At 45.1% G+C, this 25,751-nt stretch overlaps 2 protein-coding genes across 2 annotated transcripts in view; one reads left to right on the top strand and one right to left on the bottom strand.

Annotated features, from left to right (window-relative positions):
* The window catches only part of EGLN1 (egl-9 family hypoxia inducible factor 1), a 36,506-nt gene extending 28,214 nt beyond the window's left edge, over nucleotides 1-8,292 (bottom strand). Inside the window, exon 1 of the mRNA XM_065833946.2 lies at nucleotides 7,317-8,292. Within this exon, the coding sequence (XP_065690018.2) occupies nucleotides 7,317-8,282 (966 nt within the window). The 5' untranslated portion in view covers nucleotides 8,283-8,292. The remainder of the gene's footprint in view (nucleotides 1-7,316) is intronic.
* On the top strand, nucleotides 8,281-16,144 carry LOC139827564 (uncharacterized). The gene is made up of 2 exons (XM_071806318.1): nucleotides 8,281-11,022; nucleotides 16,010-16,144. Exon 1 carries the CDS (start codon nucleotides 8,281-8,283, stop codon nucleotides 9,046-9,048), a length of 768 nt encoding a protein of 255 aa, XP_071662419.1. The 3' UTR covers nucleotides 9,049-11,022; nucleotides 16,010-16,144.
* Nucleotides 16,145-25,751: the final 9,607 nt, after the last annotated feature.

Here is a 25,751-nt window from a genome sequence, read left to right as displayed (position 1 = left end):
TACGATGCGGCTGAGCAGGGACCTTCCTTACCAGCGACAGCCAGCAGCAAACTGCAGCACAGCATTCAGCATAGAGGACACCAGGCCAGCTCTGTCTTGAAACCGAGAAACCAGTAACATCTTTGGTCCTAATAAAACTCTAGAATAATGGACAGGGACAGCAAACACAAACAAGAAATCTAGCTATTAGGTTGGTTTTGAAGCTTGAGATGGGTTGGGCTGGTGCAGAGATGAAAGAAAAAAAGTCTTCATTTGGAGAAAATACTGTTTTCCTTGGGCATGTGACATGGGATCACATGGTGCGTAGACCAGCAAAACTTCTGTGTAAAACTGTCATAAGGAAGATCCTTGAAGGACAGAGGAATGCATTTCTGATGGCAAGAATTGAGTCTCACACTGAACATGGAAGAATAAAGAAAAGATATGTTAAGGAAGAAAAAAATACATAGCTATCCAAGATTTCATAAACTGTACTCAAACTTTCACAAGCAAATTTTGGTATAATCAGTCCCTAAGTGTTAGACTAAGGCTGCAGATTGGCAAACACTTTAAGCCGGCATAAATTTGCATTGCTGCTGAAAGTAATTCTCACCATCTGCCAGTCCTCTGTGCCAGCACAAACATCCGAACACTGAACCAGGAGCACTTCTTTTGCCAGTTTATTTTTCAGATGGATCAGTTCCCCAAACCAGTTCACAGGATGGCCATGTAAATACTTGTGCTGGCAAAGAAGGGTGACTACTCCTCTGACAGCACCAGCCAACTGTTCACTAACTACAGCCTAAGACACAGGGGTATGGAAAAGTTCTCAGCAGCCACATGCAGTGCTTCCCACCCTCAGAAACACTGTATTCATACCAGACTTTAAAGTTACAATGACCACACAGCTGCCCCTCAGAAATTAGTATATCTTTGTAATTCTCTCTGGTAGGAGAACCTGCCAGAATCTCAGCAATGTTCGTATTTTCATTTTCAGTAGCCATAAACAAGTGTATTTTCTGGATGCTGTGCTTCCCGATCTGTGATTCTGTGTGAAAGATCATTTGCATTGGAGAAAACAGACAGCCTTTTGATCACCTGTTCTGTTTGGGACCCAAAATGCTTGTACGTGAGGAACAACAAATGAAACTACTCATCATGTGTCACGGTTCTATCCCAACAGGGATATAAGAACTGTGGGCCACTGAGTATCCATGAATCACCATACAATCCTTCACTGACCAGAACATTCATCTAGAAGAAAATGTCATTGCCAGCAGAAATGCTGCTGTCAGGAAAAGAATTGGTAAGGATATCAGTCATATTGTATATCAAGGTCAAGCAACTCAAGTGAGAAGACCTAGCCATACCTTCTCACAACTCAGTGACAAATTCAAACCCATACAGTCACCCATTAGGAACCAATTAGATCAGTAAGTTTTCAACCAAAAAATAATTCCAGGTGTGAAAGTGAAAAAAACCAAACACTGGGTGATAGAGAAGAATCTCTGTAACTGGGCATGGCACAAGCAAAAATTGAGAGGAAATCCCCTGCATCACCAACATTTTTCATCCTAGATCCCCCACCTCACCTCTTGGCCCCTCCAAGGAGAACAGGACTCACCTGAGCTGCAGCAGACCCTCACATCCACCTCCATGTTAATTTCCCCTCCACCAGTGTTTTGCCCCCATCATCACTTGCCAGTACCTGCTTGGTTGCCAAGCCCTTATTCTCTACCTCTTATTTTAATCTGTTGTCTTATTGCTGCATGCAGAGTCATGGTTATATTTTGCAGATTAAGATATAACAGAAAGAACATCCAGAAATCTTGTTTGGGCCTCCTGTATATTATTTTAAACAGCAGCTGCAAAACTCAGGATGACCTACCCTCCTCGCATGCTCCCTCTGCCCCCTCTCAGTGCTACATGGCTGCTGACAGCTTTAGCTCCATCAGCAGATTACTGCTCCTTAATTATATTCCTCTTTCGTTGGCAACATTGATCCAACACATTTGTAGAAAAACTGCTACATAAATAAATGGCCAGAGCAGAGAGCCTCTTCTTTCCAGTTTCCATAAAAGCTAACAGCAGAGCACAAGAAATCCACTCACTCTTGGAGGATTATTCTCTAAAGGAGCATTACTAACTTTGAAACAAGCTAATTTAATTTGGCATAGTTGGACTAGTCTGAATCCAGAGCACTCCAGGTCTTCAGAAAACTCCAGGATACTTTAGCACACAGCATCATATTGATAACTGACGAGCATCCAGGCAATTATAAGCAGCAGCTAAACAATTTATTTTGAGATTAGAGCCAGGGAGAGAGTAAGAAACAAGCAATTGTGTAATTCAGCAAATCTACGAAAAAGTACAAAAGCAGGCTTGCACAATGTGGTGCCAACAGAGCAAATTTTTAAGCCACAGGTGGCTGAGAAGCAGCAGGTGCCACTGGCCTACTGGTAGAGATGGGAGAGCATTAAAATGGAGCCATTTGAACTGTATCTCTTCTGTTACAAAGGAGTGGGAATGAAGCAAAAACCAAAGGGATGTAACAGAGACTGCCAAACTGTCTGTTCAATCTCCTACCAGAAAGAGGCACAGGATAGGGTTAGGGAATGGGTGGCACCCGGTGTGATGGGAGCAAAGCAGAAATGGCTAATAGATGAGATGTCCATTTATACAGCTATTAGGAACCCAGTCTGTGACTGAGATCTCCCAAATTTTTTCCAATACCAGTAAAAGATGCAAACTTTGGATTTATATGAAATTGTAAATGATCAGTAGAGTCCACAATAGGGGAAAAAGAAATCCAGCACAAAAATCATTAAGCTGCACCCTCCCTTGCCCCCTTTTCAGCTGCTGTGTGGGGATGGAAGAAAAATCTTCTCACCTGGGTGAGATTCAGGAGTGTTTCAGTCCCTGACTTCAATGAGCAGGTTTGTAACTCCATCAGCTATCTAAGACAGGAAACAGAAATACATGCATCTACAGGTGGGGCAACTGATAAGATGGAAGAAAAAAGAGAATTAATATTTTGGGAGGAGATGGAAGAAGAAAAACTTAGAAAATAACAAAAAGTAAGAGAAAGACGCTATAGCTCTTGTACGCAAGTATGTGCCATCAACTGCTAAAGACGGAAGCAAAGTCTGTAAAAAGACTAAAAGAACAAAAGCAAGGAATGCTGTGTCAGGACTTCTGAGCTGAGTAAATAGTTAGCCATTCTCTTATACCTGCTGCTGTACTGTCAACCCACCTCAAAGGTAGCTGGCTAGTCTATATCTACTGCCATATAGATACCTGTCAGGCTGGAGAGTAATCTACTGATGATCAGGTCTAACCAGAACCACATCAGTTTAAGTAGACCAATTTTAGGTAGCCCTGGAGAAAACCCCTAACAGAGACTTCAAAAACGTAAAATCTTGCGTTTCTCGCTTAGCATTTTACCTTCTTTCACATCCTTTACCTTAAGAGACCAGTCCTGGTGAATGTCAATCAGTTTAAAACAGATTCCATTAAAACAATTTAGCTTCTTCCCTGATAGGTAGTTTTACTGGCTAAGAGATGCAGAGTATATCTCTCAAGACCCATTTCCTTTCCCCTTTCCATGTACTGCTTCTAGACACTTTGTAGAAGCGATAGCAGATTCCAGGTTGACGACACCAACAGGTATACAAGTTCCACCTTAACTAAATTTGAAGTGATAATCTAGGTATCATCTCTTCCCTTTTATCTACAGCTATTTACCCCCAACACCAAAAACAATTAGCCTTGATCAAGAGCATCATTAAAACCTTTGATCAATAATCCATTCACTTCCATAAAAGTACCCAGATGCTAGTTAGAGCACAGAGAATAAAACTCTTAAGATTTTTAAAGGCGTATTTAATAAAAAAAATGTTTTTGAAGACTCAGTAATAGAAAGAGTGTAGGAATTTCAGCACACTATGTAGCAGGTTTATTTATGATTCATTCCCTCTAATAGGATATGCTTGTTTACAGAGCTTGAACTAGATCTGGTAAAGGTTAAAGATTCAATAAAAGCTCCTGTGACATAATGCCAACCATTGCTCAACATTCAAAAACATAGTCGGTTTTCTAAAAAGACACGGCAGTGAATCTAACAACAATATTTAAAATAACTGGCTGCAGGCGGTTTGGGGTGGGCTTTTTGCTTGTTTTTTGTGTAAAGGTCTAATACAAAAAAACAGGTTTAAAAAAACCAAACCAACACACGTTTAGATCTGTTAATACAAAATCACCTTCTCCCTCAAAGCTACAACACTGCACCTCTGATTTCTCAGTCAATGACTTTTTGAGGAAACACAAACTCCTAGACTTTACCACCCCCGATGTCCTCAGCACAGCTCCATCCCTGACATTTATGAACACAGCTCAACTCTAGCAGGTCCCCTGTTGCATGAGGTGCCATACCAAACCACAACCATTTAATACTGTGCAAACCCATCACATTGTGAGAGGGCAGGCAGAGAGGTCCCCCAAGGACTGGAATTATTTTGCTGGTTCTGATGCTGGGGAATTACAAATCTCACCAGTGACACTGCAAATTGGTTTATTTAGCACCTTTGGTAAAACGGTACACTAAGTTCTCCACACACCAACTACGCAAACCACAGTATTGCAACATACACACAAGAGAGCAATAAAATTATTCTGTAAGAGCTCAGTTGGTCAACGTGTGCTCCATTTCCATGCATTTTGGTCCTATTACTTGAAATGAAACCAGTAAGAATAAATAACAGACATGGATCAGTCCTCTTAAGTCTTTGCTGTGAATGCAAATCCAACATACCCATCAAGATTTGAAAGTGGACTGCATTTGACTAAGTGAACTAAGCAGCTGTCACCATACAAAGTGCACTAAACACAAAAGCTCCAGAGCTAACTTGCTGTAGCTATTACGGACCACTGCAAACCCACCTATGCTGGCAAGAACAAAAAGTATACCAGGATTCCTACAGCAACACAATCAAACCTAAACTCAGAAAAAACATGTGCAAGTGGAGAAAAAAAGACTTCAGATAACCAAGAGATGCCTCCATGTTTACTTTACATCTTTCTCCCACTCCTCTCTAAACACCCAGGAGCCCTGAAGGAACTTATAGAAGTTTTCACTGTGAGACTGTGCCCCCCACCATGGCCCTTCAATTCAACTTAGTAACATTAATGACAGAGGAAAGCTGCAGTTCTCCACTGACAAAAAAGTAGAGAGGAGTGTTTGCTCCTATCCCTACTGACTTTACAAATCACCACTCCCAAACACCGACAAACCCCATGTTTTAACAGACTAAAGTCTTCCACTGGCTTGTCCATCTCTTCTCACCAACTGCTTCTGTTCATTCTGTGAGTCTGTAAGAATGACTGACAGTTTTCATTCTGTTCTTGCTGAAATTTTAGTGAACGAAGCATTCCTGCAGCACTACAAGCACTGGCTTTTGTGGGGAGATAAGCAAGGGAGTGCAAGAAGACAAACTAATGCTTTTCTGTTGATTCCTCTACCTGTTCTGATCCCCCAAATACAGAGGAATTGCAGCAGTGACTGAAAACCAGTAGGGCTAAACAATCTGCACTGCTTTACTGCTCCTCCACAAAAATGTGCAGTATTAAGAGATTTTTTTTCCGTCTTTCACAATTAGCAAAAGTTACAAACATAAGATACAGTAGTCCAGGAACCACACATGTGATTCAGGATTACAGTTCTAAAAGTCTTTTTCCAAAGATCTGGCACATATTATTTACAGAAGCACACCACTGCACATAAAAACAGAAGCAGTATTCCTCCTCACTGCATAAAACTGAAACCCAGCAAAGCCACAGATATTTTTAGAGTGCAAATTTGAAGTACTGGGGACTTAAAGAGATTTAGGACTGTCTGAAAGCTAAGTTGGCTTAGAAAAGTCCAAGCTAGCAAGAATCTAGTAGGAATCCAGACCATATTCCCTCTAAAATGTTTCAGCACAGTACTGTTTCAACTAAAGGTAAGTAAAGATCACATGAAAAAAAATCCCACCCACTTTTCTTTATCAGAGGAGTTTGAATTTCCCATGCCCCAAACAAATCCAAGGCTGTTTTTTGCCTTCCAGTTCTCCCCTCCTCCCGTTTCCTACCAGCTGAGATTCTGCAGCTGCAGCAACAAGAGTCTGTCTGTGAGAGTGCAATCACCACAGCAGGATGGTTCCTACCAATTCACTAGCTTCCTTCTGTTTTAACAGAGGTAGCAAACTGTGAAGGGGCTTCCCTCTCCTCTTTTTTTTTTTAATGGAAAAGATACTGATGAATATTCATTGCTAGTCCTTCACCAAGAGCGTGAATTTTATTTAAAGACCTAGAAAGGAATTGCAAATTAGGCTAATACAATGGGAGAGTTTGACTCAGTTCTCTGGTCCCAAAATAAGATTTTTGGAGAAGAGAGACTTCATGATAATTAAAAAAATGAAATGCTCCCCAAAGCCACCCTGCTCCTCTCACGGCTGTGACTCCCCTGCCCACTATAGCATCAACTGGCAGAGTGTGGGGTCACACTGTAACCCACAGATGTACAGTGCCACTAGAGCTCTCACCCACCAATGTGAGTCTCCTATCCCAGTTTTTAAGCCCAGTACTTGGCAGGCCGCATTCTGAGCCAGGACTTACCAAAACCCAGCCCATTCACGCGAGTCTGCAAAAGTTATGCACAGAATTTTTCACACTACTCAGCCAAGTGCTGCTCGAGGTAAGATGTGCACTGTTGCTCCTCTCAGGAAGGCATCACAGCTGGTGCCCAGCACACGCTATGCCCCATTTTCAGGAGCCCATGAGTATATTCCATTCAGCATTTTTAGGGAGACCACGAGAGAACTCTCATTCCTATATTCATCGCCCAGCGGTAAGCTTCCAGGTCAAGGTTTTCACAAAATGCAGAGCTATAAATGAGATCGCCGGGTTTTTTTGTACATATATATATATATATATATATCTTTTATAATTGCTCTGGAAAAGCAAAGAGGCAAACAAACCCTTTCACACCTCCTCGGTCGAGAGCAATGCCCGGGCGCTGACCGCGGACAACACCCACCCGCCGCCGAGGCTGCGGCCAAGCCGGCCCGGGCCCGTGGTTGAGGGTCCCGGCACGGCCGGACCGGAGGCCGCTCCGGGGAGCGGGGCGGCAGCGAGCGCACGCACAGACAGACGCACAGGCACACGCACTGACACGGACGTGCACACACGCATGCACACCCACCTCTGCCCGGGGAAATGCCGGCTCCGCCGCCCCACTCCCGCCCCAAAGCCCCCCCGGCTGCAGGGAGGGAGTCACCGGGGGTCCCGGCTCACACACTCACTTTCGTCCTGCCGTTGATCTTGTAGTTGCCCAGCTTGCCGTTGCAGTGTCGGATGAGATCGTCCATGCAGTTCATGAGGAGCCGGATGGTCTGGCAGCCCGGCTCCTTGCCCTCCACCCAGGTGATCTTGTCGCCGCGGATGTCCTTGGAGGAGTCGCTCTTCTGGCTGACGAGCTGCCCGTCGGTGAAGCGGCCGGTGTGGTGCAGGGCTCGCACCTCCTGGGCCACCAGCCCGCCCAGCTCCTTGCCGAGGAAGTCGTCGACCACGCAGATGCCGTGCTTGTTCATGCAGGGCACTATGTACTCCAGCGCCAGCCGCTGCGGCACTAGCGACTTCGTCTGCCCGTTGGGGCGCAGCGCTGCCCCGCCGGGCCCCGCCTGCACGCCGCCCGGGTACAGGTTCGACTTGTCCCGGTACAGCAGCACCGCCTCCCCGGAGGGGGACGGGGACTGGGCCGCGGCTGGGGCCTCCGCCTTACCGCCGGCGGCTGCGGCAGCGATGTGGTTGTTGGTCAGCGGGGCGGCCTCGGCGGAGGCCTCCGGGGGCGGCGGCGCTTCGCCCTTCGCCGCCGCAGCCCCGGCCCCCCCCGCCGCCCGGCTGCCGCCTCCCGCCGCAGCCCCAGCGCTGTGGGCGCGGGTCTGCGGGGGGTGCCCACCGCGGAGCTCGGCAGCGCCCCCTGCTGCGGCCGCTGCCGCCGTGCCTCCGCCGCGGCAGATGAGCTTGTGCTTCTTCCAGTCCTGGCGCTGGTGCTCCTTGCTGCAATAGAAGGAGCTGCGGCAGCGCCCGCACCGCAGCAGGTTCTCCATCTTCCCGCACAGCTCGCAGTACTGCCGGTCCCGCTCGTTGCTGCTGCTAGTACTACTACCACTACTGCCGCCGCTGCTCTCACCGCCGCCCTGGCCGGCTCTGCCGCCGCCGCTCTCACCGCCGCCCTGGCCGGCTCCGCCGCCGCTGTCATTCGCCATGGCGCTGGTGGTGCCGCCGCAGCCCCGCTCCGCTGCCGAGGGGTTATGTAAGGAGGCGGGTGGGAGCGGCGCTAACACGGGCCCCCGCCCGGCCGCGCGGGGAGGGAGCGCTCACTGCATCATGGCCGCCCAGCTCCGCCGCGGCCCCCGCCGCCCTCCGCCTCCGCCGGCCTGCGGCCTCCTTCGGGGCGGCCGGGTGCGGAGCTGCCACGGGGGCCCGCGCCGCCCTCCTTGCGCTGCTAATGCCGCTAGCGCTGCCTCATCGCCGCCCCGCCGGCGGCGCGGCCGAGGAGGAGAGCGGCGGCGGGGGGCAGCCGGCTGGCGCGGTGGGGGGGCTGCCTTCCGCTCCCCGCCGGCCTCTCTGCCCAGTGCGCGGGCCGGCGCAGCCACCGCCTCTCCCCGCCGCGCCTCCGCCGCTGTGTCGGGGCGAGGAGGAGGCGCCACTCTCCCGGCCCGCTTTGCACGTACGCCACTTCCAGCCCGCCAGCGCCGCCGGCGCGTCAGGCGGGCGGGGCCGGGACGCCAGGCGGGCGGGGCCGGGCCGGAGCAGGCCGCGGCGCGCGGAAGGGCTGATCGGCCTCAGCGCACCGCCGCAGCCGCGGGGCCTGGGCATAGCAGCGGCGCCGAGCGCACGGATGGGCCTCGCGTCGGGCGGGCTCGGCCGGCGTGGCCCCGTGGCGGCCATGGGGCGGCCGGGCGAAAGCGGCTTCCCGAGGAATGCGGCTGCCAGGGAATGGGGGAGACCCAGCTCGGGGGATGTCACTGATCTGGGCTGCCTCTGATCTGGGCTGCCTCTGATCTGGGCTGCCTGAGGCGCCCCGGCCGAGCCTGGGCAGGCGGTGGGTGACTAATCTGTGGGTGCCCCTGTCCTTGTCTGCAGCAGCGAGCTGCATCTTTCGGGTTGAGGGAGGGGGTGCAGGCCCGTGGCAGGTGAGGCGGGAACCCCGAGGAGCAGGAAAGGAGCCGGGCTGACATGGACGCTTGGCACCGTGGCCCTGAGTGACAGGGAGTGTGGCGGCTGCGGCACCCAGCCGCAGTGGAGGGCCAGGTTTTGTCGCTCCCGTAGGCCCTAAAATATCCTCCCTGGATAGCTGGGAGAGTCGGATTTGTGCTGGCTCCTTCATAAATAACATGTGGCTTGTGTGCCACCTAACCAGGTGGTAAGGAAGGCTGGAGTTAGCCCCATTAAGAAGAAAACAAAGCAGCATGCAAGAAGAAAGAGCAGATGATGTGGCTTCTGAAAGGAGGAGTTAGGCCTAGCGCTGTGATCAACATGGCAAAGCCCCTGACAGGAAAAAGGAAACTGGTTTGGCAAAGCAGTGTTGGTGGAGGGGCAAAGGTCCTGAGACAGTCACAGCAGCTGTCAGAAGCCACATGAGGATCTGGGCTTCTCTGAGGTGATGTGAAAGCTCCGATTGATCTGGCTTAACCGTGGCCTTGCTTACTTGCTTGTAGTAGATGCTAGGAAAGTGGAGTGTATTCTGTAATTTCCTGTTACACAGCTCAGCATGGTGGTCGGTGCCTCAGAGCCTCATGGTAAGCCAAAGCAAGGGCTCCTCTTGTGCTGGGGGTTCTCCTTCCCACCCCCTCGGTGGACCATTTGGTGAGAAGACAGCAAGCATTCAGTTCAGGGGCTGGGCTGGTGAGGGGCAGCACCTGCTGTTGGTGTGCAGTACCTGTAAGTTAAGAAAATCCTTTCTGAAGTCCAACAAGTATCAGATGCATTAGCCATTATACAGATCTGGAGGTAGAAAGGTGAAATGAATCCCTCTGGTTGGTAAACCATAGGCTGCCACAGGTTTTTTTGTGATTTTGGATAAATGTGTTTCTCTTTGCCACTAGAAAAGGATTAGTAATACTTTTGTTCCTTACAGGCTGTTGTGAGGCTTAAGACTGCAATATAGTTTATGATGGTGAGGTAGCTTTATGTACACAGTTAAAATGGTTTGGTTCTTCTCTCTATAGAACTGGATTTAAAATTAACTGACATAGCAGTGGGAGTTGGAGGAGTGTTAGGCACTGCATGTACTATGTGAGGGATGTAAAAGGAGAAACAAAATGTGCCAAGGCTACAGATGCCTGTGGTACGGACACAGAAAATGAGAGAGCAAAACAGTGTGAATTATTAGAAAGGCAAAAGGAGTACTGAGAGGACAAGGTCATGAAAGCCCAAAGGATGAGATTTCAAGGTGAACAACATGATCAGCAAGATCCAAGGCTGATTTAAAAAAAAAAAAAACCACAACCAAATGAACTGGAAAAGCTGAGAACTAAAAACAGAGTTGCAGATTAGTAATCTATTTGTTCATTGCTCTTAAAGGGAGGAAAATACAGCAGTGGAGGCAGAAGGAAGTGGTCTAAAAATGCGTTTTAAATCCAGAGCATAAAGGGCACAAATTTTTAATCTAGGTTTAATGAGAGTTGTTCTTTAACTAAAGGAGTATGAGGTATGTCAGCAATACTAGGCTAGACATTCCTCTAGCTTGCTTTAAAGTGAGATGAATGCAACTGAATTCCGTGGACTTGCAGCATTGTTAAACTGGGCCAAATGAGAAGGGAGTCAAGACTGTTATTTTCAAAAACTTCAGAAATGCAAACAATGATGTTCTGCCAGAAAGAAACTGAAGAGTTAAAGACCTTCTGCATTTTTCTGTACTCCTTCAGCAAACATAAGGGAAATGAAAGTCACAGACTTAAAACTCAATAGTCCAACTATGAAACAAATAATAAAAGGACCAAGGTAAGAATATGGTGTGTGACTAAAACCTAATGATAGTTATTAATTCATGGGCTAATTTGGCTTCAAAAGTCTTTTGTTCTTTCCCTCTCCCACACATCTTTTGGGATGTAGTTAAATGTCTTGGGTTTTGTTTTAACATTTGCTAATCTACTGAGCTACTTCAGGTTGTCTTGACATACTGTTCCCCAGTGTGATCAACAGAAATAACATGTTCAGCAAAATCCATCTTCAGGTATATGAAGCATTTGCCATATTTTATGATTACAGCACTTTACCAGCAGCACAAAACAATTTAATGAAGGTTGTTGTCCAGTGAAAAAGCTGCAGAAAAGAGTCGTGGTAGTGGTAAGAATGCTCTGGAAGACAATGAGTATTTATATTACAATAGTGTCTACAACATGCTAGAAATGTTTTCCAAGCATATAAAGACTCTATTCATTACCAAAGAGCTTGTTCCTTAAAAGACAGCATAAGGACAAAGAACAGCAAAAAGCAACATATGGTGTACAAAGCAAAATGACCAACATGATGGTTGCCAAAACTGAGGGGGAAGGGACTTCTTTCTCTTTCTTTTCTGCACGTTACTCTTCACTTGCTCCCTAAGCATCGTGTTTCTGAGATAGCTAATATCTTGTCTATGTCAGTGAGCGTTGGAAAAAAAACTTGACTGGTGCTAGTGACAAGACATTGCTTTGCAGAGAATGCAGATGAAAAGTCCTTAAAGTAATACCAGTCATGATGAGGATGTTGTGGGATAAACTTAATGCAAGGTCACATTTTTTTGTCACCATTTAGAGATGGATCTGATATGTTTATTAGAAATAAAAAACAAAGGTTGATCAGTTAATAACTTTCCTGTTTTCTTTAAGTAGTAATAATAGCTGTATTTATACCATGCTTTAAATATTTTGAGTACTGCAGTGGTAAGGTTGTATAAGCAACCAAAAAAGAAATCTTCGAAGCACCACAAGAGAGAGGAATGCAGAATAACAAGATTAGAGAAGTCTAATTCTCAGAACAGAATTGGCTTAGAAATGAAGTTTAAATAAGAAGTAATATCTTCCTCAGATAGTTTTGCTGTGAACAGGAAGAAAGTCCCTGGGATTCCAGGTTGTTTTTCACTGCTACCAGAAGACCACTGGGAAGCTACACGTGCTCCCAAGGCTGGTTGTAGTGAAAGGCATGAGCCAGACAGAAGTGTGTCCGCAAGAGTGTCATGATTAAAATTCAGAACTTGGGAGCTTGTAGCATTTGCCCTCTTCCCCCCCAGACCAGTCCACCATGTTCTTCAGCCTGATTGCCCTTATTTCACTTAAACCATTATTCACTGATCTCAACAGTGGCATTTTTCAAGCTTGCTTTTCATACTAGCAAGTGAACTGTAACAGGTTTGCAGCTTTTCCAAATAAAAGTAGAGAACTGTTTGTCTGAGTTGGATTCTCCGTTAAACTCACTTCCTTTCTAATCAGGACAAACTGTACAGAGTACATCCAGAAGGCTATGCAAGTGTTCCTTTTTAAATGCACGCTCTTTTCCTGAGGTGCTCAAAGGGTTAGCGTGGTTTACTCATCTCCCAAATACCTCTCCTGCCCCCTGTTCTGGCAGAGCAGGAGGGGTCACCCATCAGAGGTGATCAGGAAAGTGTGGGGTTATTGACTGGCTGTGCTGCTGCTCACAGAGGAGCGCACTCGGTTTCATTCTGCAACCATGTGAACCTGTCAAGTCATTGTGGCCAGCACAACCAAAGGGGTCTCAGCAGCTTTCAAGATCCAGGCTTCAGCTCTCTGATACGCCAAGAGCTGGCTATTCTGTCACAATATGAAGTGGCACAGAGCTTTGAGACAATGGAGAATTTGGCTTAGAGCCCTGAAAATAATCCACAGCACCCTGAACCATCTCTCATCCTGCTTAGTGCTTATTGATGCCATTGTAGAGTTTCCCTAAAAGTTTGCTGAAATTAAAGTGACAGAATTTAGTTGTTTATCACTGGATATCATAATGGTGTAATGTTTAAAGGAAAAACCTTCCATTATACCCTGAGCTTATAAGTGTTGGGCTAAATTGTAAGGAGGATTATTCTCAATTACTTTGTGTAAACTGATGTTGAATATTGCATTTAATATTGCAGGATTCCTCTGGGCTCTTAAACTGAAATTGTTTTTGCTGTCCCTGAATCTGTCTGAAATTTGCTTCTCTGGGAACATAGCCTCTTTTTATTGCATAAAAAATATGGTTGGGGTTGATCCAGAGAGATTTATGCAGGCAAAAATATTGGACTGCTTTAATAATTTTATTCGTATTTAAAGAAAAATGAATTATGCTAAGGAAGTACAAGACAATGTCTTCTTTGGTTTTTTTTAAACTGAAAATACTGCTACCAGATGTCAGTATCTGTAAAGCTATGGAAATTCAGCAGAGCTTTGAAAATGCTCAAGACTGACTCATTCCAGTTTTGTCCCCATTTTAAACTTTGTACCATGGAAAGTTCAAAAGCTTTTTCCACATTGTTTGTGAGGTTTTTCCAGAGGGAGTATTTCTGGCTTTGGTTAGAAAAGAACTCCCTGTCTTGCTAAAGATTGACAATTATGTACATTTTTGGCCTCTAACTTAAGCAAGCCAGCAGGCCCTCAGGGTGCTTAAGGTCTAGTTAAGGACAGAAAGTTACTTTTAAAGAACATTTTTGAAGCACTCTGGGAAATCCATAAGCAGTTTTGGGGAAAAAAAAAGATAAAAATCCTGTTTTATCTATATGTAAGTCAAATTTATCTGAACTGCTCCAGAAGTTTTTCTTGATTTCAATGCAGGTAAGTCTTCCAGCATAAGAACAAGGGACTCCAATGTAAAGAAAGTCTCTCTAGCACTCGGTAGGTCCGCAATCATAACATGACCTTTTCACTTTCCATCTGATATGTGCTTCCTGCCCCTGTGTCATCATGATTCAGCATCGTGACATGCTGAAAGATCATCAAGGTGGAAACAATGCCGAGCAGTGTTAAGATGGTGTGGCCTGCCACGATTATTTTGCACGCACCTGATTTATTGCACATCATATTTTCTCTTTCCTCATCTTTCAGCTGCCAGGCACGTAGTTCTGTCTTCTGCCAGTGCCTGGCCTTGCATTTGGAAAAGAGAACAGGGATGCCCTGCGGTGTAGGCAGTTTGCTCTGTGCCCCTTGGTTTGGGAAGCTTGAGAGTGCCTCATCTCAAGCATTACAATATATCCTGCTGTTTAACGGGCCACAGTCTTATGTTTTTTTTCCTGATGCCCTAGAAACTGTTACCCAAAGCTCAAGAGAGGAATTCAAGAACTGCTCCTGAAACCATTAAGTTGTATTTGTTAAAAGACTGGACGTTTTGGGTGAAGATACAGTTTCTGTTACTGCAGCTGGCTAGCACAATTTCTGTTATCTCTAAATTATTTTTCTTATTGAGGCAGTTGTACCAGGAAGATAGATTCTAAGAATATTGCAGGCTTAAAACATCTGCTGCTATGAAAGGAGAAACCTGTCTCAGTAATTTAAGAGAGGAAGGAAAGTGTTTTGGCTTGATAAGACTGACTAGGTGTTATTCCTCAATAAGACTTAGGCTTTGATTTTTTTTGATGAGTTGATTTCTCAAGAAACATGGGGGCATGCTTCGTTTTTGTTTGTTTTCCAAGTGAACAATGGTGTCCTCCCCCTTTTCTTGAACAATGGGGATAAAATATTATAGCTCACGTTCTGTTAAATTATAATATCAAGATAACACATCTGTCCTGAACAGCTCACCTTTGCCACCACTGGCTGCAGGCACGTACATGAGCATTGTGAGCCTAAAACCTGCAGAGCCATTGCTACCTCGATGGACTCAGTACAGCTGAGCTTCATCTTCCCCTGTACCCGCAACTCCCCTTCTGCCAGGACAGTGCCTGTGCCTCCCTGTGCACCACTCTGATGTACATCAGAATGCAGTGTCCTGTTACTCCCGAGGGCTTCATGATGCCTTTTCTTTCATTTCCATCCTTCCTGAAGACACAGGCTTTTACTCCCATGTCCTTCCATTTGCCTTCAGTGCTCCTCTTGATCCTTTCTGCAACGCTTTCTCCACTTGTGGTACAATTAAGCCACAGTGTTGAGTTGCTGCCCACCAAAAGGGGTGGTTCTGCTCCCTCCAGCAGCACGCTCCTCAGCACCACATTTGTCAAGCCCTTTGGTGAGTCAGTTCAAGAGAACAGTTCTCTATAGGCTTAACAAGATGGATCGGCTTACCCAGCAGTTTGATGTGGTGCAAGAGAGGGTGTGGACCAGCAAGGCCAGGAGTCAGGCAGGACCACCCAAGTCAGAATGGTAAGCTGACTCAGTCATGTCATGTAACTTCAACCTGATTTACTTGGTATTACATAACTTGACCCATTTCTACTTTCTCCTCAGTGGAGAGAGAAGCCTTTCCCTTTGAAACTCAGTTTGGAGAATCAGTGCAGGATTCTGTATCAAGACAGGATCATGGCTGGCATCAGCTGATTCTGTCTAAGAATGCAGGAAGAGATGTTCCAGGCTATTCATTCTGTGCACAGCATAACAGGGACTCACATTTTGTGAGTTTTGTAAGTTTTTGTTTGTTTGTTTTGTTTTTCCATTTCCAGCAGTTGAGAGGTTCTGCCTGCTTATTAAAATAGTTCTTGAGATTTTAGAACTGAAAAAATGAATTAAAAATTGTGATATTGATGCGCAGTCATTATGGTGGTGGTGCGTGTCTTCTTGTTGCTCTGCTAACAAGCACAATCCTCTGTGCAAATAGTCTAGTACCAGAGTAAGATAGTCTACTACCAGAGTAAGACATTTCAGCATGTTTTAAAGCACTTCCCAAGTAACATATACAAAGGCCAGATACTTACTAAACCAGGAATACGAGTAGTGGATATATAGTAATTTAAATTCCTATATTAGTATGAATTGCTGTTTTCCCCCTGCATGGTCTAAGCTGACACTATTCATTTTCTCTCTTTCAGTGGACATTCAGATGGTGCAACGCTATTAATGAATCCAGTAAAACACAATGCTGGAGTTGCATGCTGAAGAGCTTTTGGAAGGCAGTACCTAAATATTAGGTCTCGGAAAATTAAACTTTCTAGGAGTTCATGCAAGCACACAGCTGAATATGAATTATTAACATCTTTGGTTTGTTCTTGGAGTGATAGTACGTGCTACAGAGCTGTAATTAGGGCTGGGCTGCATCTGAGTCTTGCTATCATGCTGCATCAGTTTGTTGCTGTTAGAATTGCTACCCCTGAACCTGTTCCTTGCTCACCCAGGTAGCTAGTTAGTGACCTAGAGATAAGGTGGCATTTATTGGTACTAGAAGAAATGGCCTTTCATTTTTATGCAGAAGCAAAAACCAGGTCAGCAAGCAATTTACACATTCTTTGTCCACCCACAGTGCAATGGAAGATGATAATGCGTATCTTGTCGGGTTGCGTTTAACTTTTTTCCTTACTGTTTTATTAGGCTTACATTTTCTCCCTGGCATGATTATATTTTTATTGTTGTGTTTGGTAGGGGTTTTTTGATTGTTGTTTCTTTTGTGGAGTGGTTAGCCTCAGACTGTGTCTAATGCTAGGACCCTGTTCAGGAGTTTTCATTAAAAAACAGATTGCTAAAGGGGTTTCTCAGATGACAGTTTCCTCACAGTGTGATACAGATAGAGTTCGAACTGGAGGGGATAGGCAGAGAATAGATAGAGACTCTGTCCTCACCTATTTACTGAATGGTACATGTTGTTGAAATTTAGGTGGGACACAATGCTCCTCCCTTGTGCAAACATATCCTCCAATAAAAGCCCTGTGCTTTGGCCAAAAGTAGTTAAGAGTCTGCTGCTTTTTTTCTTCCCCTTCCCCTCCCCGCCAATAAACAGCAACTTATCAATGTGAGAGGCCAAACGTGGCTGGCTTGTATACACACAAAGGCTCATGTGTGTTTGTGGATATGCCTACTCTGCATACCCAGCCTGGCTCCTACCTTATTTTAGCTAGGGTGACCATTTCTCCCCTATTTTAAGGAATATTCCGCATTTCATTTGTGACATGAGTAAAAGAAATGCTGAATCATATCTTTGTGGAGCAACACTCAGCAGTGCATTCACTAACGGAACCTTATTTTCAGTTTAAAAATATCAGCCTCAAGAGACTGATTTTTTTAAGAAAAAAACTACAGCATAAAGCTGAAAGAAGTTCTCCCTCTGTTATTTTGAGATAGCGCTGAATCACAAACCTAGAATAAAAATCAATTGAGAATGTAGGTTCATATTAGAGAATCTGTCCCAAACCAATGATTTTTTGTTTGTAATCCAGATATGCACAGTGCACATAAGAAAGAAAACTTTTTCAAGGTTCATAAATGCCAAAGCGTAACATGGAATGCCTGCCCGGTGCACTATATGTTATACTGCAAAGGTTTAGTAAATGCAACATGCAGGGTGAAGCTGTGAAGCAAGGTAGCAAGTTCATTTCCCCTCGTAAACCTTCAGAGCAGCTCGATGGGAGCCCTTCCAGAACGCTCTCTGGAAACTTCCATCTAACCCCAGCACTCTATAAATAGAGGAGGTCTCCATCCCGAGGAGGTTTTGGAGGGCGGTTCTGCAGGGGAGCGCCAAGCTCCCGTGGAGGCAGCAGAAGGGGCGTTACAGAGCAGTGCGGTGGGAGCGGGAAGGAGAACGGGACCTCCTCGTGTGTAAGATGGGGTCTGCAGACGGGTCAAAAGGAGAATAATTAAGATGGAAGGCTCTTTGCAAAACTGTTTGTGGGGGGAGAAATTCCTTTAGATCCGACGCAGAAACTACTGCTGGCAGAGTGGAAAATGCAGCCGCAGCGACCGTCAGCTGCCAGTGACAAAGGAAGATACCTGATATTCCCTCAATCAGTCAATAAACACTCCCAAAGAGGAGATATTTCACTCTCCAGAAAGAATGGAGAAGTGATTTCACCAGGGTAAATGAAAACAGCAATAAATGCTGTAACAATTACCATATTTTATCACATAGAAATTTTTAAATTGCTCTGATGGACTGTCATGAGAGAGATACTATGCAACTCTGGAGCAAGTCCCAAGAGCAAAACACTTGGAACTTTGTTTCTGAAAAATACGTAGATATAGAAGAAAACCAGCTGCCTGCTACGGAAGCTAGAAGAATCTGTCCTAACACTATTCCATTTTCATTAATGTAAGTCCCTTGATTGACAGCAAACTAAAAAATGTTGTCTTCCAAAATCTGGTTGCAGTGTGTTTTCTAAGTTTTATCTATGGTTTAAATGCAGGGCAAAAATTTTGTTGAATTCAAGCTTCATGTATGATTAAAAAAAAACAACAAACAAACACCTTAAAAATTAGATTGAAAAAGGAATATTTCACTCTGACTTCTGATAGCTCAGGCTCATGGTAATATCAAAATCTTGGTTACTGTGTATTTGAAAGAAGAATATTCCATTACCTGATTATTTGGGAGGAAAAACCTGAAAATTAAAAAAAAAAAGGGGGGGGGGAGGGGAGGCTTAATTTTGACTAAGCACAGTAATTTGGAGTCAACAAAGCTAATTTGGAAGACAATGTTCTTTCTACAGAAAAATGAAAAATGAAAGCAAACCATTTTCCTGCTTACAGACTGCATGTTGAACACACCGGGCTGTACATAAGTTATTATTTGATCTCAAAGACTTTTGATATGCAATCTTTAAATATTTTTCTTCCTGCCAGCAGAGTTTCAGAATTAAGAGAGGATATAAAAATGATAAAAAATGATAATACAGGAACACTAAGCCATAATCCCTACAATATTATTATTCCTCTGCCTTCCTGAAAGTGTCACCCATATACAGTTTCTTTAAAGGTGAGAGAAATGTGCTTCCTGGGCCAGAACAGTACTTCTTTCAGGGTGCTAAAGTTTTATGGTAGAGTTTTAAGATCAGAACAATCTGATCTTAAATAGGCTAGAATGTATGATAGAATGTGCTAATTATAAGGTAAACTACAATAAAAAACAATGAAAAAACAGTTAAAAAAACCCAAACAAAACAAACAACAAAAACCAAAACAATAGACTGATGACAAATTACTTGGTCATGTGTATGGCTTTTAAGTACACTGTGATGAAACGTGTACGAATGGGAAGGGATTTCATACAGCAGCATGCATTAGCTCCCAAACACTTTGCTTTGTTTTTTGATTCCAGTGAGCTAAAGTCATCCTAACCTGCTTCAACTGAATCATCCACTGCAGTCTCAAAGGCCAGACTGGAAAGAGTTTTCTTCATGTAAACCAATCTGTTTACACACACAAAAGGAAGAGCACTCACTCCAATGCTGGTGCAATCTCTCTGAGCAGCTGCACAGAAACCTTTAGGCTGTACTCTGAAAGTGATGCACAGGTACCTGTGATGTGTACAGTGGTTTTCAGAATATTTTGTTAATATTTTGCTAAGTAATGAAACACATTGTGTATATGTTGGTCTGGCAGCACTGTGTTGGTATGAGTGCCTGAGAAGGAAGGGAGAGGCCAGAACTTGTTTCCAAGTGGTTTATTGACTATTAAACTCTTATAGCCAGATAAAAGCAGCAGCAAATAACCTGATCCTTGTGTTACAACAGTGCACAGTCTCACCTTGTCCCTCCCTGCATCGTATTTCCTATCTAGGTCACTGTGCAGTGCGAGGCTGTTGGCTTAGCAGATAATGTTTCCACACACTGACCCAGGCGCAGTGATGACAAGCATGTTTTCAGTCTGTTTATGCAAACCACCCGTGTCCCGAGCCTGTTCCTGGCACGTATTTTACCTTCCTGCTTGCTGTTTTGGTGCCTGGTACAGCTTGCCCAGCCTTACCTGATGGAATTGGCTATGCTGACATCAAAACAGCTTGTAGATAAAGCCATCTTGCCGTGAACCTGTCAAATATAAATTCCATTGCTACCCTGCAACTGCTATGTAATTAAATGTTCTCCTAGTAGGCATACTCTGGTTTAACAAGTTTTATGAGTCATGGCAGCAAAGGGAAAGGAGAGTCCCGAAAACCAAGAATGGGCACAAACACCTCCTCGATATTCATCTTCTTTACACAGAATAAGGTTCTTGCTTGTCCAGAGAAGTGAACGCCAGGTGTTCTTGGACTCCTTGTCAGAGTATCTCATGCTGATGCTCACTGAGGTACCTGGAGAAAGTGATTTTGCAGTTCTGAATTACATGAAACTTCAGAGTACAGATGCTTGCAAGGAAGTGGTTTGTTTTGAGTGTGCAGCATATTGGTTTGAGAGTGCTTGAGAAAGAAGGAAGAGGTGAGAACTTGCAAATTCTGTGCTCTCATAAGCTCAACCCCAAACCCACCTACACCACAGGACATGTAGACACGAGGAGAGCACATCCCTCTCCTTTATGTTGCCAGGGACCAGCAGCCAAGATCCCAGTGTTAAAAGCAGCACCAAACTAATTTCTTCCTAGCTGCAAGCAACTAGGTGCATGAAAATCGCTGGTGTGAGAAGGCAGCTCAGGAGCTCTGCTCTCTTGCCGCACTGAGGCAGAGGAGCGCAGGCTGTGTGTTGGCAGCACCATCTGCCCTCAATGCTGGCACAGTTCCTTTCAGCCAGGAAGGACTGTGCCCCTGGCAGTGTGCGCAGGGTGGTGTGGCTTTGTGTGCCCCTGGGTGGACCTCAGTGCTAGTTGTAGACAACTGCCAAGGTAGGGAAGAGGCAGCCAAGGAGCATATGGGGATGAGAAAAGGTTGGGCATATCTGGAGTTCCTCTGAGCAGACTCATCAGTGTAGCTTGCACTGAACACAGTGAGCCATGGAAAGCAAATGTCAGCTGCCCTAGCTTCTGGGTGCATGGGGCAAATCACCACAGAGGTGTATAAGTCAATCTTTTACCCCAGGTCTGTCGGCTGAAGAGATTACTGCTCGCTCAGCACTTGGGCACACACAGCTCCTGCCAGCTTTCCTTGACCTTGTCCTGGTTTTGTTAAAAAACAAGTTTCTCTTTTAGTGAATTTGCCTGTCAGCTAAAGCCTTCATATTAGCTGCATTTTCCTGGAGAACCAGATACATGTTTTGGTAAGCATAGCAATGGAATGCAAACTTACTGATAAGCACGATGGACATCTCAACTGACCAACGGTGTATAACATTCCATTCACGTGAATACTTCATATAAAAGTGGGAGATCACGAGGATCTCGTCCCTTTTTCCCTTTTTCCTCATGGCTGACATTAGGAGAGGACCTTGCTGGTCATCCCTGCGAACTGAGGCCTAGTGAGAGACTGAATCCAGCTCCGGTTGGCTGCAGAGTCTAATCCAGGACTTTGGGTGCCGGTTCTGCAGTTGCTGAAACTTTCAAGATTGGTTTTGTATATTTTGTATTATTTTCTCTATTCTTATTAGTAGCATTAGTAAAACATTTTTAGTTTTTCCAACTCTCTTCTCTCTGTCTTTCTTCTCCTCCCGATCGCCTGTCCTGAGTGGGAAGAGGGGAGAGGGAGGGGCAAAAGGGGGAAGTGGTGGGGGGAGAGGAGGTTAACAATACATCTGCCAGGGTTTGATTGTCACCTTGCAATCTAACCCTCGACAGACCTGTTTACTAGCAATGAACTAGATGCAGGCAGACCTTGGATTTCAACTGCTCACTAGTGCAGCTTGCTTCGACTCTAAAGGGACGAGGAAAGCATGTACAAGCAGTTTTGCTGACAAACCTGCAAGGGTAGTTGTGGTTAGCAGGAAAATGGTGTTGAGGCAAGGTGGGGTAGACTGACCCTTCAGCTGCAGCTGGAAGAAGACTGTACAGGCTGTCTGCTCAAGCAGGGCTTTGAGAAGGGCTCTTCCCCTACTTGCTCTCTCCATGCCAGCCCAGAAGGTGCTGCAGCTGCCCCAGCAGTGTGTCTGCTCCTCCCATGGCTGCCCTGATAAGACAAGGATCAGCCTCTGCTGCAGCTCCTCTGCTTACCTTGTCCTTTCACCTTAAGCTCTTCATTTATCTGGGTCCCATTGCAAATGCCAAATTATACCCTTAATACCTCTGAACAGGAATGGAGGGTTAAATAAGATAAAAGATTAGAATATCTGAGCAGAATATGTGCTTAACTAAGGGTCCTTAGTCTAAATCTAAAGTCTCAAATGCTTCCGGGCATCTGGCTACAGCCCTGGTGGTGCCAAGGCTTGCAAGGCAGCTGCCCATGTGAGCCACTGGTCTTAACACCTGCCAGTTCAAGATCAGGACACCAGCTTCATTTGGTGGGCATCATAACCCTCCAACAGGAGAAAGTGGCACATGAAATACTTTGCAGAACCCCACAAATCTGAGACAGGTGTCTGGCTTGCAGAAAGCAGTGGAATTCACATGCGGCTTGCTCTTCCAGACACAGCCAGTTCCTTGCTTCTCCCCTTTTCAGTCCTCCAGGCAGTTTTTGAGGTAGCTACAAAAGCACATGCTTGATGTGCTGGCAGAAGAGAGGGGCCTGTACAAGCAAGAAACATGGTCTGTACACAAGAAACACAGGAGGTCTGGCATAGAGTGGCTATAGTTTGTACATCCCAGGAAAAATGAAAAACCAGTACGTTAAACTGTCTGCTTGTTTTGACTCAGATGACTGGATATTGAGACTAGCTAACATGTGTTAAGTGTAATTTAATTTCCATTTCTCTGTCTTTTATAAGCTGTGAAGTTTGTGCTGATTTTCTGTACTCATATGACTTTCTCAATCTTCACAGGCTTCAGTTCTGATCTCTTTTTAAACCTTGATATATCCATGCTCGTTTTAGTCTTGCAGAATATTTTTTAATAATATGTACAAGATACGGTGTTTTTTATCTATCCTCACAGCCAAATCTGTGCCAGACTTTCCTCTTCCACCTTGATTGCTGCAACATCCTTTCTCTGGTTATGAGATGTATACACATTTGCCCTGCAGTTATTAATTCACAGAGCTGCTGCAAAGTTGTTCTCTTTGCTTGCTGTTTTGTCACTCCTTTTCACCAACATCCTTATCTCAGTAGAAGTACTTAACCCATTGTATACAAGCCCAGTTCTGTTGTGGCTGATGTCATTACTGTGTGCATGCAGATGGACCTATTTGCACACACAGAGTGGCTGAAGCAATTTTGCTGCACCCCAGGTTGCTGCAGGAAGGAGCATGCCTGGAGGGTCCTGCTGCTGCTGCAATGCCCCTGAGCATTGCGCATCCCTCAGGGTTCGCTGCAAAGAAGTCACAGGCCATTAAATCGCTGACAGGGGCTATTTGTTTCCAGCACCACTTTTCCCAAGGCCCCATGGCTGTCGCATCAAGGATATGCACCACTCCCATGACAGGAGAGAGCGAGGAGCCCTGCGAAAGGATGGCTGTAGGGTGCCAGAATAGCCCTGCCACCCCCAAAGCAAATTCCTCCCGTCTGCAGCGCAATTGCTGTGAGCTTCAAGTTGCCTCAGGAAGCAGGTCATCAAGGGCAGGCTCTCAGCCAAAGGACCTGATATTCATTACTATAATCCAGGGTGGGCCACTTAATCTGCACATTCAGGTAGCCCAGGGTCCCTTCTTCCCTGGTAGATTGCCTGCTAGGGTCCTAGCCAGACTCTTTCTCCTTCACCATCTCTCCTGTCTCTGCTGAGATGTTGTTCAAGTTGTCTGGGGGCTTATTTTCAGGAACAGTACGACACTGATCTATAGTTTTTTATGGGTGCATGCTACACATATGGAAATACTGTAAAGCTGTTCTCAACAAGCACAGATTTAATTTCCCCTAATTGTGAAACATCAAACACAGCCGCTTGTCTTTTCCTGACAAAATACAAGGTCAAACCCCACCTTTGAGGAGATGCCCTATACTGTTCCATACTTAAGATTTTATCCCTACAACATTGTGCTCAGTCATCCTGCCCTTCACTTCCAGGAGACGCTCCCAGTGAATATCTGCTTCCAAAAAGCTCCTTAGTCCTGTCTGCAGCCAAACTGGCAATGGTAAGGCTGCTGGTGCCCCTCTGTCCAGTGACCTGGCCAGGCAGTGATACCACACTGCTAATATATTTCTAAATGTGTGTGACACTAAGTGGTATCACATACAGAATACTGCTCTAGTTTCACTTCATGCTGCAGACAAGATTAACTCAGATCTTAGAAATTAAAATTGAAATATGTAGGCTCTGGGTTCATGCAGGTAGTTATGCACGTAGCTTAGGAAACAAAGATCCTGAACCTGATAAAAATAAAGAAAGAAAATATTGTAGATTCTTTTTGTGACTTCTGTTCTCTCATTGCCATACAGAATTTGCCTTGCTTGCTAATCTAGGGCATCATTCCATTTTATCCTTTTTAAGACAGTGTCTTTCTTCTCCAAACCATGCTTTAATGTTAGTATTTTACAAAACATAACAGAAGTTTAAACATTTTAGCTCATCTATGCTAGAAAATGGTACTGTGGTAACAATGCAGAAGTAATCATCCCCAGCTATTGTGCAGACAGCATGAAGACATTTTATAATAGAATAGTAATGCCCAAATAAGAACTGAAAGAAATTTAACAGCATAAGTCACTTCTCTGTCATTCAAACTAGAGCTTTTGCCAGTATAAACTAGTTTGGTTACAAAACATCACAGTTCTTACTGCAATTATTATACTAGGAAAACCAGTAGATCCAGACTGCCTACAAAAACATGACTGTAGCAGCTACCAATATCCTGAGGACTTCTTACACCAAAGTCAGTCCAGTTGTAGTTCTTGATTTAATTGAAAGTTATTCTAAGAATGACTTTGTTCCAGTGGGCTGGATTCCCTTTCATAACAAAAGTGTAAAGTGCACTTCTTGTAAAATCATATATTCCAGGAAATATGTAAACTGTTTGGTTTTCTTCTTGTTTGGTTTTGTTTTTTGGTTTGTTTTTTTTTTTGGAAGGGGGTGGTGTGGTTTTTTGTTTTCCTTACAGCTGGGAAAGGGACTGTGGGGTGAAAATAAGTAATTTCTGTATTGCTGCAGGAATTCTGCATTTCCACTAACTATCCAACCTCCCACCAGTGTGCTGTCCTTATTTTGCAGGTCGGTGAGATTTTGCAGCTCCAGGTGACCTCTTTTTTCTTTACAGATAGCACAGCTATGCCTCACAGTCAGCACAACAGTTAACCAGAACTTTTTTTAGCTTGATAAATATATCTGTGTGAAGGCATTCTGCTGCATGCATGCATCCAAGTGGGGCCAAGGTGTGGGCTGGGCAGCACGCAGCCCAGGGCTATGGTGGTCCCATGGCGGGCAGGAGGGAGGCTCCCTCCCAGCAGGTAACACAATGGAAAATGATAACATGCAGGGTATAGCTGTGTTAATCCCTCAGTTGCACTACTTCCCAGCCACATGCTTTGGTTTCCAACCAGTGCTCAGGTGGCCTCACGAAGGGCATGTTAGGTTACCTGCAAATGGACAGCTTGGGGACATCCTGGGCATCTGGCTCCACCCTCAACCTGGGCTCTTTACCCCTTCTGGGCTTATCTGAGCTCTTTCCTTCTATTTGCTTTGCTGTGTGGTGGCTTTTTTAGGCCTGACAGAGAAATAAGAGCACCATCTTCATTTCATGAGGGGAAACAGCCATTTCTGAGCACTGAGGCAGCAAGACCCAGGGAGTGCTAGCATGAGTCAAGTTTATCTCTCACCATTGGCAAAGTAAGCAGCTGTAAGATGCTGGTGGCTTTGCTACATATTTTAGCTACACCAGATCTTGGGAAGGTACAAAATACTCTCCCT

The sequence above is a fragment of the Patagioenas fasciata genome, chromosome 3, assembly GCF_037038585.1.
Source record: "Patagioenas fasciata isolate bPatFas1 chromosome 3, bPatFas1.hap1, whole genome shotgun sequence".
NCBI classification, from domain to species: domain Eukaryota; kingdom Metazoa; phylum Chordata; class Aves; order Columbiformes; family Columbidae; genus Patagioenas; species Patagioenas fasciata.
Note: the sequence above shows the minus strand (reverse complement) of the source record. Positions and strands in the feature narration are given on the sequence as shown.